Raw genomic sequence first — 20144 nt, forward strand, 5'->3', positions numbered from 1 at the left:
TTTAGAAATTCAGCAGACAACAACTTTCCCAGCATGCAAAGGGTTAAGTAGTACCTGAGTGGACAGTGACCAATCAAGCGTCAGTAAAAGTAATAAACTAAAAGCGTCAGTAATAGTAATAAACTAATTATGTTTGCAGGGAGCTACTTTTGTTACGACAACCCTGCAGCCCTACAGGATAACATGACACGAGACCTGAGTATCTCAGTGAGCCAGTTCATGGGGTTCTACGCCTGGTACTCGTGGCCCAATGTGATCCTCTGCTTCTTTGGAGGCTTCCTCATTGACCGGGTCATGGGTGTGCGACTGGGAGCTGTCATCTTCAGCTTGTTTGTGACTGCTGGACAGGTACGTTACCCAGAGCCTTGTAATGGGAGAACTGGGCTTATTTCATGTTCGTGTTTTGCCAGATTACTTTGTGCAGTCTCCACAGGCTAGTCAGGGATGACACTTTCTGCCTAAACAAGTTTTTCACTAAAAAGAAAGTTCCTTTTAACATCATCCCTGCAGTCAGCACAGGCTTATGTGGGACAACACTTTAGGCACATTCATAAAGGCAGTTTTCCCATGGCAAGGATGATATATTTAGTATAGTCCATAGGGATATAAATTAGCCAAGAGCTTGGGCCATGATTGGCCCCTAAATTGTTTGGTGGGCCCCAATATTGTATAATAAACCTCTTTACGAGAAAAACAGAAAGAATAACTGAAGGCAACTCAGGTCAGTTGTTAGTTTTACATTTGTGTCCCTGATCGTTGTCTAATCTCAAAAATTGTTTAGCTTTCATTTGATCATGTTCAAATAGTGTTTTTTTTCTTTTTTGCCTAATTTTTGTTATCTACATAATGATTCAGCCCAACACAATATGCACAAAAGCACTGAAATTAAATAAAATAACACACATTCCCCGATTTCTGATTAATGTAAGCTCTGATTTTGACAAAAAATTACAAGTTTTAAATGTCTTCATTTCAGGTTGTTTTTGCACTAGGATCCTTTGCGAACAAGTACTGGCTGATGTGTGCTGGGAGATTTATATTTGGGTAACTAAGTCTTAACATTTATATTTGATAAACACAGTTTTCCCAATTAATTTTGGGTAACACAGTCTTCACTTTTACGCTTGAGAATACAGTCTTCACATATATATTTTGGGTTGCAGTTTTCACATTTATATTTAGGGTGGCAGTCTTCACATTTATATTTAGGGTGGCATTCTTCACATTTCTATTTTAGGAAAGCAGTTTTCACATTTCTATTTAGGGTGAGAGTCTTCACATTTATATTTACTATTTAGGGCAACAATCTTCACATTTATATTTGGGGAATGCAGTCTTTACATTTCTATTTGTGGTGGCAGTCTCCACATTTTTATTTGGGGTGGCAGACCTGTCTTCACATTTCTATTTGGGGAATGCAGTTTTCAAATTTCTATGTGGGGAATGCAGTCTACACATTTATATTTAAGGTGGCAGTCTTCACATTTCTATTTGGGGAATGCAGTCTTCACATTTATATTTGGGGATGTCAGTCTTTAGATTTCTATTTGGGTAGTGCAGTCTTCACATTTCTATTTGGGAAATGCAGTTTTCGCATTTATATTTGGGGTGGCAGTCTTCACATTTGTATTTGGGGAATGCAGTCTTCACAGTTTTATTTGGAGAATGCAGTCTTCAATTTTTTATTTGGGGAATGCAGTTGTAACATTTCTAGTTTGTAGAATGCAATCTTCACATTTCTGTTTGGGGAATGCAGTCTTCACATTTATATTTATGGAATGCAGTCTTCACTTTTATATTTTGGGAATGCAATCTTCACGTTTCTATTTGGGGAATGCAATCCTCACATTTTTTGGGGGGGAATGCACTCTTCATATTAATATTTAGGGTAGCAGTCTTTACATTTATATAAAGGGAATGCAGTCTTCACTTTTATATTTAGGGTATGTGGTCTTCACATTTATGATTTGGGAATGCAATCTTCACATTTATATTTGGGGTGGCAGTCATCACATTTCTATTTTAGGAATGCAGTCTTCACATTTATATTTAGGGTGGCAGTCTTCACATTTCTCTTTGGGGCATGCAGTCTTCATGTTAAGATTTAGGTTGGCAGTCTTCACATTTATATTTTGGGTGGCAGTCTAAACATTTCTTTTTGGGGAATGCAGTCTTCACATTTATATTTTGGGGGGGGGGGGGGGCAATCTTCACATTTATATTAGGGTGGCAGTCTTCAACTTATTATTTGGGGAATGCAGTCTTCACATTTCTATTTTGGGTGGCAGACTTCACATTTATATTTAGGGAATGCAGTCTTCACATTTATGTTTTGGGGTGGCGGTCTCAATATTATTTAATTTTTATATTTGCGGAATGCAGTCTTTACATTAAATGTGAGTTATGCTGTTCACATTTATATTTGGTTAACACAGTCATTACATATTTGGGTAACAATCTTCAGATATATGGGTAAGTCTTCACCTTTATATTTGCATAATGCAGTCTTCACATTTATTTATTACTAGACTAAGCTGTATTATTTGGCTTACTGTTGAGAATTTAAAATGGTGTTGCAAGTTAACCCGTAACAAACAAATAGGGAAAAATAAGATCGTAAAACGCTGAAGTTGGGTAAATTCGCGTAATGAAATCATTAGATAAGGAATTATGGGTCTTTTTAATTGCTTAGTATAAATGGCACAAACCTATTTAAATATTTATTTACATTCATTTTGGCTTTAAATGCTCAGTTTCAGTGCTCATTTTATGTGTTCACTTGAAGATAATTCGGCAAAAATGTTTTAATGCCCCCGGATCGAATGATGGGGGGTATATTGTTTTTGGTCTATCTGTCTGTCTGTCTGTTATTCTGTGGAAAACTTTCACCTTGGTTAAAGTTTTGCAATATTGAATAACTTGCAATATTGAAGATAGCGACTTGATATTTGGCATGCATGTGTATCTCATGCAGCTGCACATTTTGAGTGGTGAAAGGTCAAGGTCATTCTTCAAGGTCAAAGGTCAAATATATGACTTCAAAGCAGGGTCAAAACCTTAACCTTGGTCATAACTTTTGCAATATTGAAGATAGCAACTTTATATTTGGCATGCGTGTGTATCTCTTGGAGCTGCACATTTTGAGTGGTGAAGGGTCAAGGTCAAGGTCATCCTTCAAGGTCAAAGGTCAAATTTATAGCGTTCAAGTGGCGCAATAGGGGGCATTGTGTTTCGGACAAACACATCTCTTGTTTCATTTTGGGAATTTTCAGATGGAAATACAATTTGGATTTTTTTTAGTTTTTTCTCAATTGGGAAAGTACCTTTAACAGGTACTTTACAAAGAAGAAACAAAATCACTGATTTGTCCTGGCCATGTGTTATTACAATTTTTTGTTTCCAAAGAGCATTGATCCACAGCTACTGTATTTCCTTTAATCATTTACATGCATGTATATTAATAAGAGAAGATTAGATCTTCGTAAATAAAGAATTTCTTTTCACACGCGGGAACTGGAATGAGGTAGTTGGCATACCCTTCTGTTAAAGAAAAGGTCAGCAGTGTTTTGTGATTGAAGATGAGTGTCATTTTATGACAGAATTTTATATGTTGATATTCGTAAATTCTATTTTGGAAAAGACCAATGTACCGCAATAATTATATAGAATAGATGCAGTTCAACGATGCAATTATTGACGAAAAATTAGCCATGAATGTTTTTTTTTTAAAGAATTCATCCACAGAAATATGTATAAATATGATTAAGGTTAGCATTATTTGTTTTTCTTCATTCTTCACATTCAGCTCTGTTTTTTTATTTTGTTTATTTCAATATTGCTTATATACTTGCTTTGCGATAAAATACCGTACCTATTGTATTTTGAATAATAAAAACCATGTAAGAGAAAAACAGTGTTAAACTTCTGTCTCCATGTTCACAAACTTTTACATTATTTATCACAAATACTAGGCAAAATAAATAAGAGTCAGTTGGACCTATATCTTGATTTTTAGCTCAGCTGTTTTTGGAGAAAACCCGAGGTATTGTCATAGCCAGCTTGTCGTGTCGTCCGCTGTCCACCGTCAGCCGTCCGCCTTAGGCGTCGTGCTTTAACCTTTACATTGGCTCTAAAATCAAAGTGCTTCCACATACAACTTAAAAACTTCATATGTAAATGCACCTTGATGAGTTCTACACGCCACACCCATTTTTGGGTCACTAGGTCAAAGGTCAAGGTCACTGTGACCTCTAAAAATTTAAAAAAACAAACAAACTCTGACAAGCTTTCGCAGCCGAGCGTGGTACCCGTTATGCGGTGCTCTTGTTATATTCCTCCTAATGTATCAATACATGCTTATATATAGGATAGATAAATGAATACCAGATATCATAACATTCATAGAAGCTAAAAAAGCTGCAATGATATGAGATGTGTTAATATAATGCACTGGTATCAGATTCCATCAAAAATGATTGTCTTTTAAATAACTTGATTATAAATTTCACCTTATTAAAAATCTCATTTTAACCCATTCATGCCTAGCGTCCTGAAAAAAGGACATTGCAAACAGTGTAATGTCAACCACGATGGGATGGTGTGGCGTCTCATCTGTGTCTGCACTGTTTGCTTAAAGGAATTTCAGTAAGTAATATTCTAAATATAGAAATAAATATACTTGACATCCCTAATTTTGGAAATAAATTGATCCAGTTTAGAAGGATGGGAGAGTCCACTAGGCATAAATGGGTTAATTCAATTGAGCTCACTCTGGGAAAACAGGGCATAATTTATTTGTGTAATCCCAGATAAGGCTGGGCAGTCAGCACCCGATAATCAGGAATCACACTTTCTGCTGTTATGGTATTTTTTCTTTAAGGAAGTCTCTTCTAAGCAAAAAGCAAATCTAGGCAGAGAGTGTCGTCCCTGGTTAGCCTGTGCAGACTCCACTGTCTAATCTGGGACGACACATTAAGCCCAGTTTTATTGTTAACTCATTTGATCATTCCTACTGCAGAATTGGCGGTGAGTCCCTCGCAGTGGCACAGAACACGTATGCTGTGAAATGGTTTCAAGGGAGGGAACTCAACATGGTGTTTGGACTGCAGCTGAGCTTTTCTAGAGTGGTGGGTCCTTATTTTGTCTTCATCATATGTCAGCCCTGATAAAAAGATTTAACTTGTTTCTAGCATAGCTGGTAGTAAATCCCTACTGACATTTCACTACACATGATGTACCCAATATAAATATTACTATAATGTATAAATCTTATTTGTTTGCTTTTCTTAATTTTTTTATGTAAACCAATAGTCATGTAATAATAAGAAAATAAGAGAAGTCACTAACCTTAACAGATGAAAGGATTCCATTCAAGATAGCAAAGTAAAAAAATGACTGTGATAAAATGATCCCATTTCAAGGCAGCACAGTAAACATAATGCGATATGTGGATCCCCTGTCATGGTTGAGCACTCAAGTGATGCAATATTTTGTTACCATTTCATATTGTGACATATTGATTCCATTTTACGTAAGCACAGTAAATGGGATGTGGTATTATGATCCTATATGACAGTGAACATGACTATAACTAATTGATCCCATTTCTATGTTGCATCCAAAGTCAGTGAAGCACGGTGAACATGATTTTGCTATGTTGATCCTTATTTAAGGTACGATGATGATTGTTAACATTTTTAGCTGGACTATTATATATGAAATATATATAGTAGAGCTATCCTACTCACCCGGCGTGGGCGTCTGAGTCTGCGTCTGCGTTACCGTGCAAATGTTAAAGTTTTCGTACTACCCCAAATATTTTCTTTGTCCTTTCACATATTGCTTTCATATTTTGCATACTTGTTTACCAACATGACCCCAACCTATAAACAAGAGCAGACAACTCTATTAAGCATTTTGTCATAATTATGGCCCCTTTTCCACTTAGAATATGCAGCAAATGTTAAAGTTTTCGTTCTACCCCATTTATTATGCCCCCCTTCGAAGAAGAGGGGGTATATTGCTTTGCTCATGTCGGTCGGTCTGTCGGTCTGTCCGTCCACCAGGTGGTTGTCAGACGATAACTCAAGAACGCTTAGGCCTAGGATCATGAAACTTCATAGGTACATTGATCATGACTCACAGATGACCCCTATTGATTTTAAGGTCACTAGGTCAAAGGTCAAGGTCACTGTGACCCGAAATAGTAAAATGGTTTCCGGATGATAATTCAAGAACGCTTATGACTAGGATCATGAAACTTCATAGGTATTGATCATGACTAGCAGATGACCCCTATTTGATTTTCAGGTCACTAGGTCAAAGGTCAAGGTCACGGTGACCCGAAATAGTAAAATGGTTTCCGGATGATAATTCAAGAACCCTTATGCCTCGGATCATGAAACTTGATAGGTAGATTGATCATGACTAGCAGATGACCCCTATTGATTTTCAGGTCACTAGGTCAAAGGTCAAGGTCACAGTGACCCGAAATGGTAAAATGGTTTCCGGATGATAACTCAAGAACGCTTATGCCTAGGATCATGAAACTTGATAGGTACATTGATCATGACTGGCAGATGACCCCTATTGATTTTCAGGTCACTAGGTCAAAGGTCAAGGTCACAGTGACCCGAAATAGTAAAATGGTTTCCTGATGATAACTCAGGAAAGCTTATGGCTAGGATCATGAAACTTCATAGGTACATTGATCATGACTCGCAGATGACCCCTATTGATTTTCAGGTCACTAGGTCAAAGGTCAAGGTCACAGTGACAAAAAACATATTTACAAAATGGCTGTCACTACAACTTAGAGCCCATATGGGGGGCATGCATGTTTTACAAACAGCCCTTGTTTTCATTGTCACTTGACATATTGCTTTGATATTTTGCATACTTGTTTACCAACATCACCCCAACCTATAAACAAGAGCAGACAACTCTATCAAGCATTTTGTCATAATTATTGACCCTTTTATACTTAGGATATGCATATTATTGATAAATCTATGTTAAAGTTTGCGTACTACCCCAAATATTTCCTATATCCTTTGACATATTGCTTTTATATGTTGCATACTTGTTTACCAACATGACCCCAACCTATAAACAAGAGCAGACCACTGTATCAAGCATTTTGACATAATTATGGCTCCTTTTACACTTAGATAATTGAACATTTTGCTTAAATTGCCATAACTTCTTTATTTATGATCACATTTTATTATTACTTTGACAAAACAACACTTACCTGAATACCACAATGGATTCCACCCAAACAATACCCCACGCCCCTACCAGAATCCCTTCCCCCCAACCTCATCCCCCCAATTTTTTTTTAAACATCATCTAATAAATTACCACACCCCACATTATACCCCTCTCTCACCCCCACCCCCCCTACCCCCCCACACCCCTACCCCCCACCCCCCACCCAATTTTTTTTCAACTTCAACATCATCTAATAAATTACCACACCCCACATTATACCCCCCTCTCATCCCCCAACCCCCTACCCCCCCCACCCCCCCCAAAAAAAAATAAATTGAAACATTTTTTTTAACATCATCTAATAAATTACCCCACCCCACATTATACCCCCCTCTCACACCCCCCTACCCCCCTCCCAATTTTTTTTTATTTTTAAACATCATCTAATAAATTACCACACCCCTTATTATACCCCCCTCTCACCCCCTACCCCCCCCCCCCCTACCCAACCCTAACCCCCCCCCCCCCCCCCAATTTTTTTTATTTTTTTTTTCCTTTTTTTATTTTTGAAAGATCGTCTAATAAATTATTGAATATGAACAATTTCCCCATGATGGCTTACGTTATACTGTCAAGCACTCGAATAGTCGAGCGCGCTGTCCTCTGGCAGCTCTTGTTGACATTCTGATCCCATATTAGTTTAGCACAATATGCTATTCCAATCTTGTCGCACAGTAGCACAGTTTATATAATGTGCTATTCGGATCTTGTTGCAGGGTAGCATAGTTAATATGAAGTGCTATTTTGATAAAGTTGCAGGGTAGCGTAGTCAATATAATGTGCCATGTAGATCTTGTTGCAGGGTAGCTTTTTATCACAGTAAATGTCATGTGCTGTTCTGATGTTGTTTCATGGTAGCAAAGTAAACATTAATTAATATTCTGATCTTGTTTCAGGGTAGCACTGTGAATATGAATGTAATGCAGCCTCTGTACACCTTCATAGAGAAGTGGTCTACAGGATACAAGTGCCTGGGAATTGCACTGCTTGTTGGTGAGACCACTAAATATACAATCACTCCCATCACTAGAGGGATAAAATCAGATCTTCAGAATCAAGGGGAAAAACAATTGACCTGGAATTCACTGATCAATTAAAACTCAAAAAAGGAAGAACTTGAGTCAAATAAATTTTGTATTTTTCCTTGCTAAATCCTCTGTAAAATTTTAGTTGAGGTGAAAGCATGAAAAAGTTCCAAATTAGAATATGATGTGAACACTATTTTTGAGTGCCTTTTAAGTATGCAAACAACAACAAAATTAAGATGATTCAATGTTTATTCTAACAACACCAGTAAGAAAGCTTCAATTAACCAATAATTTTTAACCCTATCCCTCTTAAACCATAATTCTTCTTTTTTTAGCTTGACTATTCACCAAATATTACCAGCTACATTACTCATGAAAATGTCGTCATCTACTTATGGTTAAAGAAAATATGCATTATCTCCATATCCCTGTTTCTACTTAAGTTAACTGAATCTTCACACATTAGTTCAGGATTATTTTGTGAGGTAAATAACCAAGTTCCATAACTCTGACCTGCAATTTATCAGAATTTTGTTGCCTTTTTGTACTTTAAAAAAATTCTTTAAGGTGAATGAGCAACATTTCCACGAGGGCACTTTCACTTGTTACGGGTGCGGTGATGTGTATCTTGTCAATGTTATGTGCCCTGACTGTGTCACAGATGCCATGATGTGTTTCTTGTCACTGTTATTTGCTGTGACTCTGTTACAGATGCTGTGATGTGTATCTTGTCACTGTTATGTGCCCTGACTCTTACAGATGCTGTGATGTGTATCGTGTCGCTGTTGTGTGCCCTGGCTCTGTTACAGGTGCGGTGATGTGTATCTTGTCACTGTTATGTGCCCTGACTGTGTTACAGGTGCCATGATGTGTATCTTGTCACTGTTATTTGCCCTGACTCTGTTACAGATGCTGTGATGTGTATCTTGTCACTGTTGTGTGCCCTGACTCTGTTACAGGTGCTGTGATGTGTATATTGTCACTGTTGTGTGCCCTTACTCTGTTACAGATGCTGTGATGTGTATCTTGTCACTGTTGTATGCCCTGGCACTGTTACAGGTGCTGTGATGTGTATCTTGTCACTGTTGTGTGTCCTGACTCTGTTACAGATGCTGTGATGTGTATCTTGTCCCTGTTGTGTGCCCTAACTCTGTTACAGATGCTGTGATGTGTATCTTGTCCCTGTTGTGTGCCCTGGCTCTGTTACAGGTGCCGTGATGTGCATCTTGTTACTATTGTGTGCCCTGACTCTGTTACAGGTGCTGTGATAAGTATCATGTCGCTGTTGTGTGCCCTGGATCTGTTACAGGTGCAGTGATGTGTATCTTGTCACTGTTATGTGCCCTGGCTCTGTTGCAGGAGCTGTGATGTGTATCTTGTCACTGTTATGTGCCCTGACCCTGTTACTGGTGCTGTGATGTGTATCTTGTCACTGTTATTTGCCCTGACTCTTACTGATGCTGTGATGTGTATCGTGTCGCTGTTGTGTGCCCTGGCTCTGTTACAGGTGCTGTGATGTGTATCTTGTCACTGTTATGTGCCCTGACTGTGTTACAGGTGCCATGATGTGTATCTTGTTACTGTTGTGTGCCCTGACTCTGTTACAGGTGCTGTGATAAGTATCATGTCGCTGTTGTGTGCCCTGGATCTGTTACTGGTGCCGTGATGTGTATCTTGTCACTGTTATGTGCACTGGCTCTGTTGCAGGAGCTGTGATGTGTATCTTGTCACTGTTATGTGCCCTGACTCTGTTACTGGTGCTGTGATGTGTATCTTGTCACTGTTATTTGCCCTGACTCTTACTGATGCTGTGATGTGTATCGTGTCGCTGTTGTGTGCCCTGGCTCTGTTACAGGTGCTGTGATGTGTATCTTGTCACTGTTATGTGCCCTGACTGTGTTACAGGTGCCATGATGTGTATCTTGTCACTGTTATTTGCCCTGACTCTGTTACAGATGCTGTGATTTGTATCTTTTCACTGTTGTGTGCCCTGACTCTGTTACAGGTGCTGTGATGTGTATATTGTCACTGTTGTGTGCCCTAACTCTGTTACAGATGCTGTGATGTGTATCTTGTCACTGTTGTATACCCTTACTCTGTTACAGGTGCCGTGATGTGCATCTTGTCACTGTTATTTGCCCTGACTCTGTTACAGATGCTGTGATTTGTATCTTGTCACTGTTGTATGCCCTGACTCTGTTACAGGTGCTGTGATGTGTATCTTGTCCCTGTTGTGTGCCCTGACTCTGTTACAGATGCTGTGATGTGTATCTTGTCACTGTTGTATGCCCTGGCTCTGTTACAGGTGCTGTGATGTGTATCGTGTCGCTGTTGTGTGCCCTGGCTCTGTTACAGGTGCCGTGAGGTGTATCTTGTCACTGTTGTGTGCCCTGGCTCTGTTACAGGAGCTGTGATGTGTATCTTGTCACTGTTATGTGCCCTGACTCTGTTACTGGTGCTGTGATGTGTATCTTGTTACTGTTATGTGCCCTGACTCTTACAGATGCTGTGATGAGTATCGTGTCGCTGTTATGTGCTCTGACTCTGTTACTGGTGCTGTGATGTGTATCTTTTCACTGATATGTGCCCTGACTCTGTTACAGGTGCTGTGATTTGTATCTTGTCACTGTTGTGTGCCCTGACTCTGTTACAGGTGCTGTGATGTGTATCATGTCACTGTTGTGTTCCCTGACTCTGTTACAGGTGCTGTGATGTGTATCCTGCCACTGTTGTGTGCCCTGGCTCTGTTACAGGTGCCATGATGTGTATCTTGTCACTGTTGTGTGCCCTGGCTCTGTTACATGTGCCCTGATGTGTATCTTGTCAATGTTGTGTGCCCTGACTCTGTTACAGGTGCTGTGATGTGTATCCTGTCACTGTTGTGTTCCCTGACTCTGTCACAGATGCCGTGATGTTTATCTTGTCACTGTTTTGTGCCCTTACTCTGTTACAGGTGCTGTGATGTGTATCCTGTCACTGTTGTGTGCCCTGGCACTGGGTTACTTTGACAAGAGAGCTGACCGGGTCTTAAAGAGAGCCAAGATTTCAACTGGTGAGTTGTACAATATACCGTCCTTAAGTCTTATTTAGAGTTATGTAATTTACTTATGTGTTTCACATCAATCTTGATAAAACTTGGTGATAATTTGTAATTTTACAAAATGTAGACCAAGTTTGAATCTAGTTAACCTTTTTTTTAAATATCATTAGGTCAAATCTTAAAATAACCTTGTAACCACTATAGAAGCTTCATTTATGACTCAATCTTAATGAAACTTGGTGAGGATGTTCATCTTGAAAACATTGAGGCCAAGTTTTAATCTGGATCAGGTTCGTCCAAAAACTATTTAATGAATTTAAATGTTTAACAAAAACTCGTTACGACTCATTTTTAACGGCAGACTTGATTATACTTTGTGAAAATTTTTATCTTGTTAATATATAGGCCTAGATCCAATGTGTGTCATTTACCACCGAAATCTATGTCACTGGGTGAGATCTTAGAACAACCTTGCTACCACTTTGGAAGCTGCATTTATTACTCAACCTCGATGAACCGTTGTCACAATATTTATGTTGGTATTATTTATGCTAACTTGGTCAGATGTGGGTCAAAAATGGGGTCAACAACTAGGTCACTAGGTGAATTATTTTACAATTGGTGTATCTTAAACTCAGGTGAGCAAATTCAGGACATTCATGGCCCTCTTGTATTTTATTGCTGGCAGGAACATTAATTTATAGACATGCAACAGTCTAAGAGTCCCTATGAACAACAAAACTACAGCAGCAAAATAGAGTTTGGCCTTAAACACAATCACATGAACTATCAAGGCCAATTATAAATTGTACTGCATTTTTTATGTGCAAAGTTCAGTGTTTTTGAACTTGAAAGTACCAGTTATCTATGTATTTAGCCCAGGCTTATTAAACCATGTGATTTAATTATCAGTGAGATTCTTTGTTTATTTGTGAAAGCCTACATTACAAATACTGCCTAACCAATATTGCCTTTATTTGATTTCAGATGAGATGATACGTATCAGGGACGTGAAAGACTTTGGCTTCAAGTTTTGGCTGCTCTGCGTCATATGTGTGGCGTACTATGTGGCAGTGTTCCCTTTCATTGGGTTGGGACTGTAAGTGGTGTACTATGTGGCAGTGTTCCCTTACATTGGGCTGGGACTGTAAGTGGTGTACTATGTGGAAGTGTTCCCTTTCATTGGGCTGGGACTGTAAGTGGTGTACTATGTGGCAGTGTTCCCTTTCATTGGGCTGGGACTGTAAGTGTTGTACTATGTGGCAGTGTTCCCTTTCATTGGGTTGGGACTGTAAGTGTTGTACTATGTTGTAGTGTTCCCTTTCATTGGTCTGGGACTGTAAGTGTTGTACTATGTTGTAGTGTTCCCTTTCATTGGTCTGGGACTGTAAGTGGTGTACTATGTGGCAGTGTTCCCTTTCATTGGTCTGGGACTGTAAGTGGTGTACTATGTGGCAGTGTTCCCTTACATTGGGCTGGAACTGTAAGTGTTGTACTATGTGGCAGTGTTCCCTTACATTGGGTTGGGACTGTAAGTGGTGTACTATGTGGCAGTGTTCCCTTTCATTGGTCTGGGACTGTAAGTGGTGTACTATGTGGCAGTGTTCCCTTTCATTGGTCTGGGACTGTAAGTGGTGTACTATGTGGCAGTGTTCCCTTACATTGGGCTGGAACTGTAAGTGTTGTACTATGTGGCAGTGTTCCCTTACATTGGGTTGGGACTGTAAGTGGTGTACTATGTGGCAGTGTTCCCTTACATTGGGTTGGGACTGTAAGTGGTGTACTATGTGGCAGTGTTCCCTTTCATTGGGCTGGGACTGTAAGTGGTGTACTATGTGGAAGTGTTCCCTTTCATTGGGCTGGGACTGTAAGTGGTGTACTATGTGGCAGTGTTCCCTTTCATTGGGCTGGGACTGTAAGTGGTGTACTATGTGGTAGTGTTCCCTTTCATTGGGCTGGGACTGTAAGTGGTGTACTATGTGGCAGTGTTCCCTTTCATTGGGCTGGGACTGTAAGTGGTGTACTATGTGGTAGTGTTCCCTTTCATTGGGCTGGGACTGTAAGTGGTGTACTATGTGGCAGTGTTCAATTTCATTGGGCTGGGACTGTAAGTGGTGTACTATGTGGCAGTGTTCCCTTTCATTGGGCTGGGACTGTAAGTGGTGTACTATGTGGAAGTGTTCACTTTCATTGGGCTGGGACTGTAAGTGGTGTACTATGTTGTAGTGTTCCCTTTCATTGGGCTGGGACTGTAAGTGGTGTACTATGTGGTAGTGTTCCCTTTTATTGGGCTTGGACTGTAAGTGGTGTACTATGTTGTAGTGTTCCCTTTCATTGGGCTGGGACTGTAAGTGGTGTACTATGTAGCAGTGTTCCCTTTCATTGGGTTGGGACTGTAAGTGTTGTACTATGTGGCAGTGTTCCCTTTCATTGGACTGGGACTGTAAGTGGTGTACTATGTTGTAGTGTTCCCTTTCATTGGGCTGGGACTGTAAGTGGTGTACTATGTGGCAGTGTTCCCTTTCATTGGACTGGGACTGTAAGTGGTGTACTATGTTGTGTGTTCCCTTTTATTGGGCTGGGACTGTAAGTGGTGTACTATGTGGCAGTGTTCCCTTTCATTGGACTGGCACTGTAAGTGTTGTACTATGTGGCAGTGTTCCCTTTCATTGGGCTGGGACTGTTAGTGGTGTACTATGTGGCAGTGTTCCCTTTCATTGGGCTGGGACTGTAAGTGGTGTACTATGTGGCAGTGTTCCCTTTCATTGGGCTGGGACTGTAAGTGGTGTACTATGTTGTAGTGTTTCCTTTCATTGGGCTGGCACTGTAAGTGGTGTACTATGTGGCAGTGTTCCCTTTCATTTGACTGGGACTTTAAGTGGTGTACTATGTGGTAGTGTTCCCTTACATTAGGCTGGGACTGTAAGTGGCGTACTATGTGGCAGTGTTGCCTTTCATTGGGACGGGACTGTAAGTGGTGTACTATGTGGTAGTGTTCCCTTTCATTGGGCTGGGACTGTAAGTGGTTTACTATGTGGCAGTGTTCCCTTTCATTGGGCTGGGACTGTAAGTGGTTTACTATGTGGCAGTGTTCCCTTACATTAGGCTGGGACTGTAAGTGGTGTACTATGTGGTAGTGTTCCCTTTCATTGGGCTGGGACTGTAAGTGGCGTACTATGTGGCAGTGTTCCCTTTCATTGGGCTGGGACTGTAAGTGGTTTACTATGTGGCAGTGTTCCCTTTCATTGGGCTGGGACTGTAAGTGGTGTACTATGTGGCAGTGTTCCCTTTCATTGGGCTGGGACTGTAAGTGGTTTACTATGTGGCAGTGTTCCCTTTCATTGGGCTGGGACTGTAAGTGGTGTACTATGTGGTAGTGTTCCCTTACATTAGGCTGGGACTGTAAGTGGCGTACTATGTGGCAGTGTTGCCTTTCATTGGGCTGGAACTGTAAGTGGTGTACTATGTGGCAGTGTTCCCTTTCATTGGGACGGGACTGTAAGTGGTGTACTATGTAGCAGTGTTCCCTTTTATTAGGCTGGGACTGTAAGTTGTGTACTATGTGGTAGTGTTCCCTTTCATTGGGCTGGGACTGTAAGTGGCGTACTATGTGGCAGTGTTCCCTTTCATTGGGCTGGGACTGTAAGTGGTTTACTATGTGGCAGTGTTCCCTTTCATTGGGCTGGGACTGTAAGTGGTGTACTATGTGGCAGTGTTCCCTTTCATTGGGCTGGGACTGTAAGGGGTGTACTATGTGGTAGTGTTCCCTTTCACTGCGCTGGAACTGTAAAAGGTGTACTATGTGGTAGTGTTCCCTTTTATTGGGCTGAGCATGTGAGTGGTGCACTATGTGGCAGTGTTCCCTTTCATTGGACTGGAATTGTAAGTGGTGTACTATGTGGCAGTATTCCCTTACATTGGGCTGGGCGGGACTGTTAGCTGTGTACTATGTAGCAGTGTTCCCTTTCATTGGACTGGAATTGTAAGTGGTGTACTATGTGGCAGTGTTCCCTTACATTGGGCTGGAACTGTAAGTGATGTACTATGTGGCAGTGTTCCCTTACATTGGGCTGGAACTGTAAGTGATGTACTATGTTGCAGTATTCCCTTTCATTGGGCTGGGACTGTAAGTGATGTACTATGTGGCAGTGTTGCCTTTCATTGGGCTGGGACTGTAAGTGGTGTACTATGTGGCAGTATTCCCTTTCATTGGGCTGGAACTGTAAGTGATGTAATATGTGGCAGTGTTGCCTTTCATTGGGCTGGGACTGTAAGTGTTGTACTATGTGGCAGTGTTCCCTTTCATTGGGCTGGAACTGTAAGTGGCGTACTATGTGGCATTATTCCCTTTCATTGGGCTGGAACTGTTAGTGGTGTACTATGTGGCAGTGTTCCCTTACATTGGGCTGGGACTGTAAGTGATGTAATATGTGGCAGTGTTCCCTTTTATTGGGCTGGGACTGTAAGGGGTGTACTATGTGGTAGTGTTCCCTTTCACTGTGCTGGAACTGTAAAAGGTGTACTATGTGGTAGTGTTCCCTTTTATTGGGCTGAGCATGTGAGTGGTGCACTATGTGGCAGTGTTCCCTTTCATTGGACTGTAATTTTAAGTGGTGTACTATGTGGCAGTATTCCCTTACATTGGGCTGGGCGGGACTGTTAGTGGTGTACTATGTAGCAGTGTTCCCTTTCATTGGACTGGAATTGTAAGTGGTGTAATTTGTGGCAGTGTTTCCTTACATTGGGCTGGAACTGTAAGTGATGTACTATGTGGCAGTGTTCCCTTACATTGGGCTGGAACTGTAAGTGGTGTACTATGTGGCAGTGTTCCCTTACATTGGGCTGGAACTGTAAGTGGTGTACTATGTGGTAGTGTTCCCTTTTATTGGGCTGGGACTGTAAGTGGTGTACTATGTGGCAGTGTTCCCTTTCATTGGGCTGGCACTGTAAGTGGTGTACTATGTGGCAGTGTTCACTTTCATTGGGCTGGGACTGTAAGTGGTGTACTATGTGGTAGTGTTCCCTTTCATTGGGCTGGGACTGTAAGTGATGTAATATGTGGCAGTGTTCCCTTTCATTGGGCTGGGACTGTAAGTGATGTAATATGTGATAGTGTTCCCTTTCATTGGGCTGGGACTGTAAGTGGTGTACTATGTGGTAGTGTTCCCTTTCATTGGGCTGGGACTGTAAGTGGTGTGCTATGTGGTAGTGTTCCCTTTCATTGGACTGGGACTGTAAGTGGTGTACTATGTAGCTGTGTTCCCTTTCATTGGGCTGGGCTTGTTTGTGTTAGTAACCCTGCACAATGTTAAGCGTGGACTATGAAGCAATGTAGCTTCCCTCTATTTAGTATTTAAGTAAGTTTAATTTGTATTTATTCTTTTTTTCAAATGTTATTTTTTGTCTTGCATATATTTCAGTGTCTTCTTTGAGATGAAGTGGGGTCTTGAACCTGGTACAGCCAACACTGTGAACAGGTGAGTACAACTTAAGTCTCAATCTGTCATTAGATGATACATGTTTAACTTTATTGTTATATGTAGACAATATGAATTTAAATATTGTCTGCTAAAATGCAATTGAAAACGTAACAGGCAAAGAGAAATTTAATTAGCAATCAAGACGATAAGTTCCATCCAAAAGTAGGGTAGTTGTTTACAGAAACTTGCTTTCATTTTTCAGGAAATCCCTGCTCTAGCATGACTGAGTATGATGCAATATAACATTGTTCTGTAACCTATTGCATTCAATCTAATTTATACTCACTCATCCATTGGTTTTTACAATTAAATCTGAACTGTGCCCTATGAAACCGCTGTCCAATAATGCACTGTTCATTTTACACTTCCAATAAATGGTGTATATTTGTGTTTATGAATTTCTTAAACACATTTATAGTCATCTATGGCCAATATAATTTTTTAATTCATTTAATTATACAGGATAATCAGATATAAATGCACATTAGAAAAGCGGTCTGTATACAATTATCGATACCGCAGCGTTTATATGCATGTATTGGCAAATGACAACACAACCTTGCAATTTTTTATGAATGCCCAGAACTTATAACGCGAATCTGTTTATAATGCTGTCCGTAATCCGCGTTATATTAGAGTTAGAGTGTGCAATCAAGATTAGAATGAAAAACAGTTTTTAGAGCTGCTGAATTTTTATTCTGGCACAGTATTGTTAAACAAAACAAATAATTTTATAAGGTTTTGTAAAGCACAGTTAAGGTATTTTTTTTCCAAATATAAACAGTTAATAAATAACAAATATAATTGCTTTCAAAACCCACCTTGCCATCATATTGCTAATAGTTAATTTTCTTGTTTGGTTAATTATTACAAACTGAATGGCATGTTTGAATATTGACTCCACATGTTACCCCCAGGCCTCTTAGTTTCTTATTTTTTAATAAACAGAGATCTAACTCCACTTATTTCCAGTTTTTGTACATCATATCAGCAGTTGCCTCCCATATTTTTTTATTCCCCATTGACACGATAAAATAAACTCATATTTCTCTCCCTTTATTTCCAATTTGGTGTACATCATGTCAATAACATCCCATGTGATTAGATTCTTTATTGACTGTTAAAATATGCACATATTTCACTCTCATATTTCCAGTTTTTATGCCCCTGGTAGGGCTGCTTTTAGCAGTTGAACTGTCCGTCAGTGTGTCAGTATGTGTGTATGTCAGTCAGTCTGCACGTCCGTCCGAAAACTTTAATGGCCATAACTTTTTCAATATTGAAGATAGCAACTTGATATTTGGCATGCATGCGCATCACACGGAGCTGCACATTTTGAGTGGTGAAAGGTGAAGGTCAAGGTCATCCTTCAAGGTCAAATGTCTAATATATGGCGTCTGTCCGTCTGTCCAAAATCTTTAACATTGGCCATAACTTTTTCACTATTGAAGATAGCAACTTGATATTTGGCATGCATGTGTATCTCATGGAGCTGCACATTTTAAGTGGTGAAAGGTGAAGGTAAAGGTTATCCTTCAAGGTCAAATGTCAAATATATGGCGTCTGTCCGTCCGAAAACTTTAACATTGGCCATAACTTTTTCAATATTGAAGATAGCAACTTGATATTTGGCATGCATGTGCATCTCATGGAGCTGCACATTTCTAGTGGTGAAAGGTGAAAGTCAAGGTCATCCTTCAAGGTCAAATGTCTAATATATGGCATCTGTCTGTCCGTCCAAAAACCTTAACATTGGCCATAACTTTTTCACTATTGAAGATAGCAACTTGATATTTGGCATGCATGTGTATCTCATGAAGCTGAACATTTTGAGTGGTGAAAGGTGAAAGTCAAAGTCATCCTTCAAGGTCAAATGTCAAAAATATAGCGTCTGTCTGTCCGAAAACTTTAACATTGGCCATAACTTTTTCAATAAAGAAGATAACAACTTGATATTTGGCATGCATGTGTATCTCATGAAGCTGCACATTTTGAGTGGTGGAAGTTCAAGGTCAAGGTCATCCTTCAAGGTCAAAGGTAAAAAAATAATAATATAAAAATTCAAAGTGGCGTTCTCATGAAGCTGCACATTGTGAGTGGTGGAAATTCATGGTCAAGGTCATCCTTCAAGGTAATCCTTCAAGGTCAAAGGTAAAAAAAAATAAATTCAAAGCGGCGTTCTCATGAAGCTGCACATTGTGAGTGGTGGAAGTTTAAGGTCAAGGTTATCCTTCAAGGTCAAGGTCATCCTTCAAGGTCAAAGGTAAAAATAATAATAATTTCAATGCGGCGTTCTCATGAAGCTGCACATTTTGATTGGTGGAAGTTCAAGATCAAGGTCATCCTTCAAGGTCAAAGGTCAAAAAAAAAATAATTTCAAAGCGGCGTTCTCATGAAGCTGCACATTTTGAGTGGTGGAAGTTCAAGATCAAGGTCATCCTTCAAGGTCAAAGGTAAAAAAAAAGCGGCACAATAAAAAGCTGCACATTTTGAGTGGTCGAAGTTCAGGGTTAAGGTCATCCTTCAAGGTCAAAGGTCAAAAAATATATTATTATTTCAAAGCGGCGCAATAAAAAGCTGCACATTTTGAGTGGTGGAAGTTCAAGGTCAAGGTCATCCTTCAAGGTAAAAGGTATATATTTTTTAATTATTTTAAAGCGGCGCAATAGGGGGCATTGTGTTTCTGATGAACACATCTCTTGTTTTGTACAATTTTGTACTATTGCCTTCCCTATGTTTTGGTTCCCTATTGACAGGATAGAAAATAAGCACAGATTTCTCTCCCCCTATGTCCAGTTCTTTGTACATCATATCAGCAATTATCTCCACTATGGTTTGGTTCCCTATTGACAGAATAGAAAATAAGCACAGATTTCTCTCCCCTTATTTCCAGCTTGATGTACATCATATTAGTAGTTGCCTCCCTAGTGTTTGGATTCATGATTGATAAAAATACAATAAACACATATTTATCTCCTTTATTTCCAGTTTGATGCACATATCAGCAGTTATTACCCATATGTTTGAGCTCCTCATTAACAAGAGAAAATAAACAAAGATTTATCTTTCTTATTACCAGTTCTTTGTACTTAATATTAGCTGTTTCCTATGTTTGGGTTCATAATTAAAAATAAATAAAATAAGCACCAATTTCTACTATATTCTCATGTTGGTGTACATCATATCAGCATGTGCTTTTCTTGTGTTTAGATTTTTAATTTACAAGATAAAGTTAATAATTAGTAACCTCCTATTATTTCCAGTTAAGTATACATCCTATTATCAGTTTAATTGCCTTTCAGTTTCCTCTTAAACAATGAAAAT

The 20144-nt window shown here is 39.7% G+C and overlaps 1 protein-coding gene across 1 annotated transcript in view; it reads left to right on the forward strand.

Annotated features, from left to right (window-relative positions):
• The window catches only part of LOC127833297 (major facilitator superfamily domain-containing protein 1-like), a 30411-nt gene that overhangs the window by 2221 nt on the left and 8046 nt on the right, over positions 1-20144 (forward strand). Inside the window, exons 2-8 of the mRNA XM_052358476.1 lie at positions 140-348; positions 977-1044; positions 5018-5126; positions 8169-8265; positions 11254-11352; positions 12328-12439; positions 16761-16817. Of these exons, the coding sequence (XP_052214436.1) occupies positions 140-348; positions 977-1044; positions 5018-5126; positions 8169-8265; positions 11254-11352; positions 12328-12439; positions 16761-16817 (751 nt within the window). The remainder of the gene's footprint in view (positions 1-139; positions 349-976; positions 1045-5017; positions 5127-8168; positions 8266-11253; positions 11353-12327; positions 12440-16760; positions 16818-20144) is intronic.

Source organism: Dreissena polymorpha, chromosome 6, assembly GCF_020536995.1.
Source record: "Dreissena polymorpha isolate Duluth1 chromosome 6, UMN_Dpol_1.0, whole genome shotgun sequence".
Classification (NCBI taxonomy): Eukaryota; Metazoa; Mollusca; class Bivalvia; order Myida; family Dreissenidae; genus Dreissena; species Dreissena polymorpha.